This window comes from Sceloporus occidentalis, unplaced genomic scaffold, assembly GCF_023333645.1.
Source record: "Sceloporus occidentalis isolate IW3139 unplaced genomic scaffold, rSceOcc1.0.p SCAF_6, whole genome shotgun sequence".
Classification (NCBI taxonomy): Eukaryota; Metazoa; Chordata; class Lepidosauria; order Squamata; family Phrynosomatidae; genus Sceloporus; species Sceloporus occidentalis.
The window spans coordinates 100,545,347-100,559,367 of NW_028316986.1; the positions used below are offsets into that span (position 1 = coordinate 100,545,347).

Sequence of the window (14,021 nt, forward strand, 5' to 3'; positions counted from 1 at the left end):
ACAACTCATTAGAAAAGATAATAATACAGTGGACCCTTGTTATACGCTGGAGTTTGGTTCCAAGATCCCCCGTATACAGTGCGCCCGCAGCACGCGCGGGGCGGAAGGGGCAGCACGTCCCATTCAATTGAATGGGCGTGCGCGCCCGTTGCACCCCGCGCACACCCGCACCGCCGCGCACGAGCCCCATTGTTTCCAATGGGGCTCGAGCATAGGCGGAATTCGCCTTACGCGGAGGGATCCGGAATGGATCCCCCGCGTAAGGCGAGGACGCACTGTATAACAAAATCTGTGTATGCTCAAGCCCCATTAAATATAATGAAATAGCAAAATGGTGTCCCTTATAAAAATGGAAAATCAAGATTTGGTATTTGAAATTTATACTTTTTTTGAACATTTTCAAACCATAAATGCTTGAATCCGTGTATAAAAAATTGGTGTATAAGAAGGGCCGTCTATACTAGGAAAGGTGGAGGGTAGTAGAAAGAGATGTCAGATGGCTACTCAATTAGGAAGGTCACAGATATGAATCTAAGATTTAAGCAGAGCAGTGGGAGTCAGAGGTTGTTGGAGATGTCTCATCCACTGGGTTGCCATGAGTCGAGGACAACTCGAGGACAGTTAACAGCAACAAGGAGCAGGAGAGGCCTTGGTACTCATCAGCTCCACATCAAGAAAAAAACATAGTATCCTTTTGGTTGTTAATTGCCATCAAGTCAACTTCAGCTTATGGTGACCCCATGAATGAGAGATCTCAAAGTCACCTATCATCAACACCTTTCCTTATGTCTTGAAGCCTCTTAACTGAACCTAATTTGTGGCCTTCATTCCCAAACAAAAATCAGAAGCCCAATTTTGATAATGGTCAGAACTTTAAGCTTTCTTCACTTGAAGTGTTCCTGGTTACTGAAGCTACTCCCACTTCACCTTGATAGTACAATAAATTACAGGCTATTCTGTCCACCTTAAAAAACAGGTTTGAACTGCCATACATACATATAATTGAATATTACAGATAGCTATGTTAATCCTATGTTTTAAAATAAAACAAATAAAAATAAGCACTGTTTCAGAACACAGACCGCAACTACTATTACACATACTATACTTGTCTGAACTGGTAGTGGCAGGTGCAGAGGTGACTCTGCACAAAGAGATATGAACTGAACAGTTCTTTCAGCTGAACTGTACATTTACATTTCAATTTCTTCTCTCTTAAATTGCAGCTATACCTGACCTGCAAAATAGAAATACCATAACATTCCTCTGAAGTCATTACACTAAGGATGCACATCAATTGTAGTCATTGCACTAAAGATGGTTTCAAATCAGGCAAAAACAAGTTCAGGTTATCTAGTTTGGCATGCCCATGGGCTAACTATTAGTACTACAAAATTCTTGCCCCAGCTCTCTAAACACTATACGTGTGATACGTTTGTCTGTAGCTTCTAAACAAGAATTCTGTCAGATTTATTACCCTGTTCAGTTTTTTTAAAAAGCAGTTTTTGCTGTTTCTTGTCTTACTTCATGCACAAGTGGTCAAAATGTGGACAGAAATTAACCCCCTTTTTGTGGCTTCTCCAGAACCCTCTGCCCAGAACTTTAAAAAATTGCACTGCTGTCTATCACCAAAATTCAGCTCAATGGTTCCTCAATTTGTTTGTATTTCCAAATGATGAATAGCCTTTTTATAGCCTGACTGATATTCTCAGATCAAGGAATTAGCACAGATAACACTGAACTGAATCAAAATGAGATTCAGGCTTTTATGATTTGAGCGTAAATCCAATGTCAGTCTCAACCAGAGTGTGGACACTGAATTAATGGTGCTTGGTTTCATTTTAGGAGAAAGGCAAGGTATAAATCCAATAAATAAATAATATTTTTTGGAATGAATGGCTTCATTTTAGTTGGAAATAACTAATTGTGTGTGTTCATGTGAGGGTATCTGCACATGCACTTTCAAGGTAGCTGTCAAATTATGGTGACCCCATGAATTTCATAGGGTTTTTCTTAGGCAAGGAATAATCAGAGGTAGTTTTGCCAGTTCCTTCCTTTGACATGTAGCCTGCAGCACCTGGTAGTTGTCGTTGGTCTCCCATTCAAATACTAACCAGGGTTGACCCTGTTTAGCTTCCAAGGTCAAACAGGTCATCTGGTAAACTTTAGGGTATTTAGGTCCAACAACTAGCTTCAGGCCTAGCTTTTTTGTTCCAAATGAAACAACCATAAAAAATCTCAGAAAAAAATCCGAGATTCTTGCTTTTTATCTATGGACAGAGCTTCGTTTAAAAAAAAAAATCTGCCTAGTCTTCTTCAAAAGTACATTCCTATATTATGTATGTCACAATCACAAGTCTACCGTGAACATGCCAGAGACAGCCAATCCTGCTTCCTAAGCATGCAAGGGATTAGCTATAAACAGAAAATATGAAAATATAATATTGATGTTTATGTTTTTTGTAAGACTGGAAGTTTTAACAATGTAATTCTTTTTGAATATAACTCACATGCATTGTACACAGAAACTGATGTGCTTATCTATAGTTTTAAATGTACTCCACAATGTGAAAAAAGCTTCCCTTTTTCATATTTTTCCAGTGATTCACATTAAAATGACAAACATCAGCATGTTAATTTAAGATTGAGAAGTCATATGAGTTTAAACATTATGCTCATATGAGTAAATAAAGTGAAATTACCATATATACTCAACTATAATACGACCTCGTGTATAAATCAAGGTCACCTTTTGGGGCCAAAGTTCTGGATTTTTCTATGACTTGTGGATAAGCAGAGGATCAGACTTAAGGAGGCAGCCACCTGGATTTATGAATGTTTTCAGAGGGGCAATTTTGGGAGATAATAATAGTGAAATATTTGATTCAACCAACCGCTTGAAGTATGGATGTTGATTAGCATTCAGTAGTTCTGTTAATCTGTTCTCCACTGAGATGTATAAAAGTCAATGAAAAAAATGTAAATAGTCAGCCCTTCATATCCATGGACTTTTTATCCACAGATTCAAGCATTCTCGTTCTGAAAATATTTTTAAAATATATAAATTCTAAAAAATATTAATATATTTTGATAGAAATATGGTAGCACTATAGTTAATCTCCACTCAGCTAGTTACTGAATACATCCCTATATAAAATATTGATAAAATAATTTCTCAAATATGAATATTTAATAAACAATATTTTTACCTGATAAAAATGTATTGTTTTAATCTGCCCAAATAATTATAAAAGCTTACTTATTGTGAGCATAACATTATGTTTGCTACCTTGATTTTGAGAGGGTGGGGCTCAACATAAAGTAGAACAGAGTGAAGTACAAAAGAGCACTACTTGAAATGAGAAAATAAAGAATTGTCCAAGCTGCAAGTTTCTATTTCTGTACTGTACTTAACTTTACAAACTGTCATGGATATTGACTATCCCTGTGTGGAAATATTTTAAAGACATTCACTGTCAAAATAAAAAAAGAATGCAAATTGCATACACATTCAAAAAGCTACAAGGACAGGTTACAGTGCAAGAATTAAACACTACAATGCTTTTCCTTTCTCCTTGAAGCTTACCTCTAATCACTGACTACAAATAAGAGCTGGGATTTACCTGCTCTGTGCTGAAGGAAAGCAGCTTTGCAGAGATGAAGACAGGATTTAAAGCATTCAACTCTTAAATACCCAGCTCTTTTAAAAATGATATGCTGAGATCCTACATGAGAAACATGGCTATGATGCCATAGGTACATGCTGTCTCCTTCAGAGCCTCAATTTCCAGAACTGAAGAACTCTGTTGCTCAGTATGGCCGCCTGGCTTTTAAGGTGGGTTCTAGAAGTACTGGCAATAATGGTGGTGGTATCACAATTCTAAATGTGAACATCATCTATCTGCCTGCCTAGCAGGATGCCGACTAAAGTATTTAAAATTTAAATGCCTTCTGAACAGACATGCATAAAAGTAAACTGCTCCAAAATGAAATGGAGCCAAATTAGATTATGTATGCAATGAATTTAGCTGTCCTTGGAGATATTTCCAAATTGGTAACAAGTGCATCTGCTCCCACCCTATATCCATTATTACATTACAGCCTCTGAAACCTTTTCCAACCAAACTGGAATTCACCCCAAGACCAAAATGCATTCCTAAGCTCCCGTTTGGTGGCTTGATTTGAATTGCTGTGCAGTAATTATATGGAGTACAGCAGTGAAAATGGGAAAGGTGATCAAAGTTAGCCATTTATTAACGAAAGTTAACTATTGCTTGATTCATCCTAAGAACCTTTTAATGTAACACAGCAAGCAAGCACTGTAAATAAAACATAATCATGTTTTTACTGATTTACTTTACCTTGATTTAAGTCAACCACACTCTGCTATAGAAGATGATGAACAGGCATACCTTATTTAACAAAGCCTCTGAGAAAGAAAACCACCCGGAGATCTCTTAATATAGGGCAGTGTATAAATATTTTAATTAATAAAATATTTTAAGAAAGTCTTTTTTATGAGAGCCCAGACCAACTCCCTCTTTCCTTGTCTTCTGCGTAACTGGAAGATTTTGTTTTTGTTTTGCAACACTGGCATTGGGAGAATGGAGAAAGAACACAGGAGAAAGACAGACTTTTAGAGATGGGTTGCAGCAGTGTGCCTACAGTAAATAATGCAATAAAGCTTGACCTGGAAAAGAATGGGATTTTACTCTAGTGATCCTATTTTCGCTGTGCAAGCTTATGTGGAACTGTATGGGTTTGCTCAACTTCCCTGCCACCTGCTTCCAGCTGCAAGCTAGGAGAATGGAGTAAAGGCTGTCCTTTACTGATTTATCTGATTTCATATAGACATGCAATATGAGACCTACAGCCCAAACATAATACTGTACAGTCCTCCCGCTCCAAATGTGGGCTTGCCATATGCAGACTTCACCAGGGGGACAAAATAACATGCGCGCCTGTGGCGCACGTGCAAAGCCTCACGCAGGAGCATGCTGCTATTGAAAACAACGAGACTTGAGGTCCCGCAGGTTTTCGCATGGGGGTGGGCGGAATGGATCTCCCACGTATACAAAGGGCCCACTGTATGTCTCTTCTCAGAAGTCCCACTAGTTCAATGGCATTTACTCCTAAGTATGTACATTGAACACTATGGGACTTATAGCATAGTAGGCATGCACAATATGTCATTGAAAGGGAGAGGCAATGCCTTTTCCCCCCAAATAAATGATCAAATATCATTTGTTCAACTTTCAAATACTTCCAGCTACATAAAGTTCAAAGCAGAGCTAGGCATAGCAGGCCTCTAGCAACTGCAGAAAGAGGAAAACAGGGAGGCAATTTTTGTCAGTTATTCCTCCTTCCCTGCACAATGCAGGGGCCAGATTGGTGTGTGATGTATTGCTGATAAATGCAAGGCAAATAAAGAATTGCAAAAAAATCATGACTCTCTTTTCTCCACCAAAGATCTGTTTGATCCTACTTCCCTCAACCAACTGAAGGATCCTTTCTGTTCACAGAAGGGCAGCTCTGTTTTCAAACCATTATGTTCTTAGATGTTAACAATTTACCTGTGCTCACAAGCCTTTCTTGTAGAGTCTAATTTACTGTCTACAGCCACTCACTCACAAACCACAAGGTTGTGAATTCAATCCCAGCCAGGTAACCCAGGGGCTCAGGGTTGACTCAGCCTTGCATCCTTCCAAGGTTGCTAAAATGAGTACCCAGCTTGTTGGAGGCAATTAGTAGTAATAATAATAATAATAAATGATTTATTTATAGCCCACCCAATCACAAGTAATTTGGGCAGGTTACAGCAATAAAAATACATACAGAATACAGTAAAAATTCAAAATTAGTCCCTTCCTGCCCCCTCACTCCCTCGAGGCTGGAAGATCGCAGTTGCCATGGAGGGAAGACTCTTTCTCTTGAGGGCAGTCCTGATGGCGTTGGGTCTGGCCTTTCACTCCCTCCAGGCTGGATGATATCAGTTTAGCTTACAGTTGTAAACCGCTTAGGCAGTATGAAGCGGTATATAAATGAAGCAGCTATTGCTATTTCAAGAACAATAACATCATTGAGTTACTTTGTATATTGCAAGTTTCATTATGGTTGTTCATCATGTTGAGATCTTCAGATCTAGGTTTTCTCTAAATATTCATAAATAAACAATAAACAAACATTTAGACTAACTTCTGTAACAGAAACCAGAAGAACTTCAAAGTAATGTTGCTGTGCTGTGTACACAAAGGACTGTCTGACCCTTCATGCCTTCTGGAGGTAAAAAGCATAAATACATTGGCAGACACAAGAGCTTTTCCCAAGGCTGAAGCAACTCAGCTACTTCTTTGCTTGCATAACACAGAGAATTGTGAAAGAGAAGTAGGACAGAAGGGGAGAAGAGGCAGGGCAGGAAAAAAGAAGGGTGGGACCAGACCCAAACCAGCAGAAGAGTTGAGCAATCACACACTGTAGTCTAAGTATTAACTACAATCCTCTAAGGTTCGGTCCTCAAAACATAACCCTGTTTACCGTTGGACATTATTTTAACCCATTTATGTACTTGAAATGAATGTCAATGGGACACTAGTTGGAGGGGAGCTGATTACAGCCAGCCCTTCATATCCAGATTCCTTATCCACAGATCCAACCATCCATGGCTTGAAAATATTTTAAAATATTTATAAATTCCAAAAAAGGAAACCTTAATTTTGCCATTTTATATAAGGGACACTACTTTATTACACCACTGTATTCAATGGGATTTGAACATCCATGGATTTTGGTATCCACTGGGAATCCTGGAACCAAACCCCAGCAGATAGCAAAGGATCACTGTATATTACTCATACTCTAGAATTCAGGATTCTGAATGCATGTGTGCTTTGTATCATGGTAAATTCGCTTGCCATGAATGAATTCTTAATACAGGAATGGGACGTGGTACAACATCTGAAACTATCAGGATGATCCTATGCTGTGGGAACTAGTTGTTAAGCTCTGACCAGTTGGATAATTGCCTAGGATAACTAATATGTACCTCTTATCAGGCAATTGGCATTGGGTGCTAGGAAGAAGTATCTTTTTTGTTAAAAGCTCAATCACCCCAATACATAATACAGTTGTATTCACACTACAACACAAAAATATTTACACATACCCACTTGTCAAACTAATGTTTATCATGACTTTAAAAGGTGCCCCAAAAGATTTCAAGCTTAATGTGGATCAAGTTTAATAGACAGACAAAGACTAATGTATCATAATGATACTAACTATGCAGCCTTATGTTTAAAATAAATAAATCAAAGCTCAAACTAAACAAACAGTTACTCTATATAAATCTGTATCCCAACTCAGCACCATTTGGCTCATGGAGCTAGAGCATCCCCAGCAAACTGCTCTCACTGTAGTAAAGCAGTTCCTTCTAAAGTTCCAACTGAAATCTACCATCCTGTTAAGTTCAAACCATTAGACCTAACTCTACCCTCCGAGGAAGCAGAGAACAAGTCTGTTCCCTCCCTTTTGTGGCAAACCTTAAGATATTTAAAGAGTGCCATCATGACACCTTCCCAATCTTCTCTTCACCAAGCTCTTCTCATATGTTCTCCACACATCTTATCATACTTGCTACACTTCTCTGAACTTGCTTCAACTTGTCTATCTATCCTTCTTAAAATGAGGTACTCACAATTGAACAGAGTACTCCAAATGAGGAGTGACCAGGACAGAAAACAGGGTGACTACTACTTCCCTTGACTTGGAAACTATCCTTTATTAATGCAGAATAAGATAGCATTCACCTTTTTGCTGCAGCATCACGATCCCCCACCTCTATACCTGTGCATTTGCTTTTTGTGGCCTAAATGTGCATTTGTCTCTTCATTTTATCAATTTCAGGTCACTTTTCTCTATTACCAAGGGCCATTCACAATCCAGGGCTAGTTCGGAGCATTATACCCTGGTGTGGCTCCAGACCAACCACAATGACGACCATACACACTGGGCTGAATCCCATGTAACTCCACATCTTTGTACACACTGCAAGAACATGCAAATTCCACATGCAAAAAGAACACTAGGTCACATCGGGGGGTTCTGGGAAACACTGGGCTTTCCTCAACTTTTGTTTAGTTCAGAATGAGCTCAGGTTAAGGATGAAAAACCATAGTATCTCCTTGGGAGTAGCTGTATGTAATGAGGACTGCCAGCACTGGCTTCAGAATGAGTTTGATGTTTACCCACAATGTGGACAAACCTAAGGTCCTTTTGAATTCTGTTCCTATCTTCCAATATGTTAACTACCCCTCCCAGGATTCCCTACAGCCCATGATCTAAATTGTTGATAAAAACGTTGAAGAGCATAGGTTCCAGGACAGAACCCTGTGGTACGCCACATGAGACCTCCTTCCAGTCTGAAGCACCGCTAATGACAACACTTTCACCACAGTTTTCCAAACAATTATGGATCTATCTAATAGTATTTCAATGTACAGTCCTCCCTCCATTCTCACGGTATTCAGACTCGTGTCCCTTGCTTCTGCATGAGGGACCAACGGAGGGGGTATGAATGGGATATGCGCCCACGCCCTGCACTATATTCAAGCCAATGGAGACTGAATATAAGGGCAATTCCATTTTTGCAAGGGGGTTTAGAATGGATCTCCTGCGAAAAAGGAGGGGCAACTGTATTCCATATCTAATCTGTTTGCTAATCAAAACATCATGGGGTACATTATCAACTGCTTTGCAGAAATCCAGAAAAACTGCACCCACAGTATTCCCACCATCTACTAAAACTATGATATGATACAAAAAGATGTAAAGTTGGTCAGGAAGGATTTGTTCTTGACAAACCCAGTTTGGCTCTTGCTAACCACTGCATTATCATCAAGATACTTGCAAAGAGAGTCATATATACAGTGGGCCCTTGTTATCTGCTGGGATTTGGTTCCAGGACCCCCCCACGGATAACAAAATCCATGGATGCTCAAGTCCCATTAAATATAATGGCATAGCAAAATGGTGTGCCTTATATAAAATGAAAAATCAGTGTTTGCTATTTGGAATTTATATATATATATATAAAATGTTTTCAATCTGTGGATGCTTGAATCCATGGATAAAAACATCTGTGGATAAGGGCCGACTCTAATACATTCTCATATTTTTCATGCTACTGAGGTCACTCTGAGTGGCCTGTAGATTCCAGGATCTCTTTTCTTTTGAAGACAGGGGCAATATTTGCTCATCCCCAGTCTTCTGGCATTTTACTTGTTCTCCAAGATGTCTCAAAAAAAGATTCTCAGCTCTTAAATGCATCTCAGTAAGCCTTCTCAGAGGCCATAATGTGCAAAAACAAGGTGTATTCAGAATGTAAGAAACAGCCTCACAGTAAGTCTGACCATTGGTCCACTTTGCCAGAATGGTCAACACTTACTAGGAGGGGCTCCCCAAGCTCCCAGGCAGACCTCTTTCCTGATCCTAGCCAGAGGTGACAGGATTCAAAGGCACAGCTGTGTTAGCATGGAAAATTAGTATGCAAGGGGATCTTGTAGCACCTTTGAAACTAATTGAAAGAAAGAAGCTGTTAGTATGAGCTTTCCTAGATTTCAGTCTATTTCATCTGGATGCATCTGAGGAAGCAGACTAAAGTATAGGAAAGCTCAAGCTCCCAACTTCTTTCTTTCAGTTAGTCCCAAAGGTGCTACAAGTTCTCTTTGGACTCAGAAGTCACAAATATTGTCTATGGCAAGGTTTCCCACTCAAACAGTCACCAGGTCATACTTGTCTCAGTTTCCTAATTCAAAAGAGACTGGATGTGTTCAATAAAGAAGCAAGACGCTCTGCTTCAAATGGGGCTTGAGACCACTGAGACTGCAGGCAACAGAGGTGAAGGAAGCTCACATGATTAGTGAACATGGCGTACTGTGACCAAATACTGAACTACACTGTTATAGTGCTATTAATCCACACTGACTGCTATGACTGCCTTCTGTGGCATTCTGGGGTTTGCAGTTTAGCGAGGCTCAAGAGCTCTCTAGCTGAGGACTCTAAATGTTGTTGTTGTGTGCCTTGTTGAAGTTGATTCTGACTTAGTGGAGAGCCAGCATCGCACAGTGGTTTGAGTGGTTGACTCTGGAGACCACAGTTTGATTCCCAGCTTGACCATGAAACCTGATGGGTGACCTTGGGCAAGTCACATGCTCTCAGCCTCAGGGGAAGGCAACAGCAAACCTCCTCTGAACAAATCTTGCCAAGATAGTTTGCCCTAAGATTGCCGTAAGTCAGCAATGACTTGAAGGTGAACACACACACGGCCATCGTGGGGTTTCTTGGCAAGCTTCTTCAGAAGGGGTTTCCCATTCCCCTCCTCTGAGGCTGAGAGAGTGTGACTTGCCCAAGGCCATCCGGTGGGTTTCATGGCTGAGCTGGGAACTGAACCCTGGTCTCTGTAGCCCAACATTCAAAGCACTATGAAGCCCCTTTGGGTGACTCACTCTCCCAGCCTCAAGAGGAGCGCAACAGCAAACCCTCCCTGAAGGAATCTGACAAGAGAACCCCACAATGGTCTTGTGAGCCTTCAAGTTCTTCCTCACTTATGGTGAACCTGTCATGGGGTTTTCTCTGCCAGAGCTGTCCAGAGGCAGTTTGCCATTGCCTTCCACTGAGGAGGCTGAGAGCGTGCCACTTGCCCAAGGTCACCCAGTGGGTTTCACGGCTGAACTGGGAATCGAACCCTGGTCTTTGTACCCCAACACTCAAACCCCTACACCACAAAGCCCCTTTGGGTGAGCGACACTCTCCCAGGGGTGTGATGGCAAACCCTCCCTGAAGAAAGCTGCCAAGACGTCCTTGTGTGTGTGTGTGTTGTGTGTGCCTTCGAGGCATTCCTGACTTATGGCGGCCCTAAGGCAAACCTATCCTGGGGCGTTCTCTGCAAGAGTTGTCCAGAGGAGGTCTGCCATGGCCTTCCCCTGAGGAGGCTGAGGGGTCTCTCAGTGGGCTTCATAGATCCGCAGAGGCATCCAGCCCAAGGAGGAGGGCTGAGGAAGGGGGGACTGACCTTGGTGGTCGTAGACGCTGACGTAGGAGATGCCCACCGCCATGCACCACACCACCAGGCTGGCCACGTCCGCGTAGCTCTGCTCCTCCTCGGCCACCACCAGCCCCACGTGGCCCGGCAGCTTCTGCAGAGCCTTGGCGTCCCTCCGCCAGCGCCCAGGAGGGGACCCCGCTGCTCCTCCCGGGGCCACCCTCCTCCCGGCCGCGCAGGGCTTGTGGAAGGCGAAGGGGCCCGCGCCTGACGCTAGCGCCGTCGTTGCCAGGGGCAACGGGGCCCGCGCGCGCCACCTCCAACTGCCGCCGAGCTGCCAGGCGCCGCGGGCCCAGGAGAGGAGGGCGCGCTGGAGGGCGAGGAGGAGGTGGAGCAGCCGCCACAGCAGCGCGTACGCCGAGCTCATCGGGGAAGGCGCGACGGGAGCCGGGTTCCGAGGAGGGAAGGAGGGAGGCTCTCAGCCGCAGCGCCGGACTCCGCTCACCATCTCGCCTCGGCGGCCCTCAAGGAGGCGCTTTTATCGTCCCGCCCGTCCCCCGTGATGAAGAGCGCCGCCATCGCCATCCCCTGCCCTGACCTTTGCCCTCGGCCCCACGCGCGCGGCGCCCATTGGCTGCCGCCCAGGGTCACTTCCGGGTTGGTTGGAGCGAGTGACGTGGCCGACTCCGCCTCCTCCTACGTCACTCCCTCCTCCCCCTCCCTCCCTCCTTCCCCTGAAGGAAAGGGCGTCTCCGGCGTCGCAGACGGGAGTGTCTCTGTAGCGCCCTTCCGCAGCCCACGTGCTTCCCTCGGCCACAGCGACACCTAGCGTTTATTCTTTTAATAACTTAATCTGTTTCAATATAGTAATAATTCAGTCCCTTTTTAATGTTACTTTTTTCTATGTGTTTTTAATTGTACTTTTTAAAACGTGTTTCAGCCTTTTAATAACTTATCTGTTTCAATATGGTAATAATTCAATCCCTTTTAATGTACCTTTTCTATATGTTTGTAACTGTACTGTGTTGTTTTTTTAATGTTGCAAAGCTGCTCTGAGTCCGTTCTGGGAAAAGGTTAGGATCCAAATAAATATAATTGATTGATTAATTAAATACCCTAAAGGCACCAGAGCCCCTCTGATCTTGGAAGCTAACCAGGGTTATGTCGTGGCAAAGACCTTTGGACTAAAAGAAGGGAGCTGTCTTTAGATTTGCAATTCACAATCAGCCAAACAAACAAGGAAATTAACAGATACAAGCAACAATTAATAGGATCTACAACACCCATTCTGGCCTCTAGCTGTTGCAATTCTCCAGCCAAGCCTGGGCAAATCAAACACATCAAGGAGAAAAAGGGCAGACCGAACTGACCATTAAAAGAATGAGACATAGAACATAGCCTTTCCAAGCACAGAGTCAGCCTCCCAATTTATTGGCCACTTCTGTGTTCGCATCACAGTCACGTCCACTCCTGTGTGTAAAAGTCCTGTGAAACTTAAACCTGCAATCACAAATATATGGCTGTTTTATCCACTGTACATTGACACCACCAGGTTCCATATCTGCTGGGTTTGGGGCTGCAGATGGTAACAAAACTAATTGTGCCACTGGCATATCTAAGGACAAAAATTGTGGCAGATTAACCCAAACCTGCATTTGAATTGTTCCTGCATAATCGCTACCTATAGCACTAGGTATAACAAGAATTCCTCTTTTTGAAAGAGATGATTTGGGCGAAACCAGTCCTATTAGTCCAGAATTAAAACATTTCACTTCCTTTTCATTACCCAATGATATGGCAGCTGCCAAGAGATTCGTTTTATGTGATTGAGTGCCTATGTCCTGGCAAGCTCTAGGCATATCTGCCAATGCAAAATTTCTAGATGCCATCAATGGTTGTAAAGCTTTCTGACAGTCTTTGTTATCTTTTGCCAACTTGATCAACAAATCTCTGGCCACGTCAGGATTAGCAACCTGCTGCGCTAAGGCTGCTTGCAACCGATTAACAAAGTCACAGTACCCACAGACAACAGGCCCTTGTCTTATGGTAGCAAAACCTTTTTTTGGCTGACCAGAGGGTGATATTTTCTGAAAGGCCAAGAATGCACAATCAGAAGATATTGCTAGGACCTCTCAAGGTAGCACTGTCTGTTGCTGAATTGTGTCAAAGTTATTTACTCCCGCCAGTTGTTCTGCAGTGTATTGTCCTTTACTATTGCTACCTTCTAACATACCCTTAACATCATTACTTTCTACTCCTGTATCCTTAATAGCTTGCTGTAGTTCTTTCATTGCTGCATATGGCAGTGGACTCTTTTCATAAACTGCTCCACTATTGTGATCCTGTGTCTGAGAGATGGGATATGCAGTCAACAATTCTAGATCATCTAAATCAGTTGGGTCAGAGCTTCTACACTGCTGAACCATTTTTTGAAATGGAGACATAGCTGCCCCTGAAGGGTGTTGTAGGTTGTTGTTAGGCAATGTAGCTGAGGGATCTTTATCTATCTCTGGCTCCTTGGGAGGATGAATTACAGGAGCCACATATGAGGAAGGGGGTTCTCTATCTAATGCCGCTTTTGCCTCGGCTATTCTTGCCTCTGCCGCTCCCAGCCGGAGCCTTACAGGCAGCAAGGGTGGTGCAACCACCGGCATTGAATAACCTGGTGGATCTCCTGGAGGATGAACTAACGAGGCTGGAGGAGCGGAGGGTTGAAGGCAGGATTTGGGGGTCTTGGATTGGCTTAGCCGCCCCACGGCCGTGTTTACTACCTGCCAGGCAATCAGGTGGGGTGCCGCAGCACGAGGTTCAGCCTTTAAATGATTGCCTATCTTCTCCCATTCCTCTGCAGTCTTCACTTCTCTGGGTACCAGGGACACTGGCATGAAATCTCTGCTATCAGATTTTCTATGTCTCTTTGGGTGATTTGCCTATCCCCTGACAGCCGCTTAACTATCTCATATAGCTCCCTAACGTGAGACCT

The 14,021-nt window shown here is 42.8% G+C and overlaps 1 protein-coding gene across 2 annotated transcripts in view; it reads right to left on the minus strand.

Moving 5' to 3' along the window:
* Positions 1-11,677, minus strand: part of NUS1 (NUS1 dehydrodolichyl diphosphate synthase subunit) — a 34,048-nt gene extending 22,371 nt beyond the window's left edge. The window contains exon 1 of one of the 2 annotated variants that reach the window (XM_089530506.1): positions 11,069-11,677. In XM_089530506.1, coding sequence (XP_089386632.1) covers positions 11,069-11,465 — 397 coding nt within the window. In that variant the 5' untranslated portion in view covers positions 11,466-11,677. The remainder of the gene's footprint in view (positions 1-11,068) is intronic. The other variant, XM_089530507.1, reaches the window with a different exon arrangement.
* Positions 11,678-14,021: the final 2,344 nt, after the last annotated feature.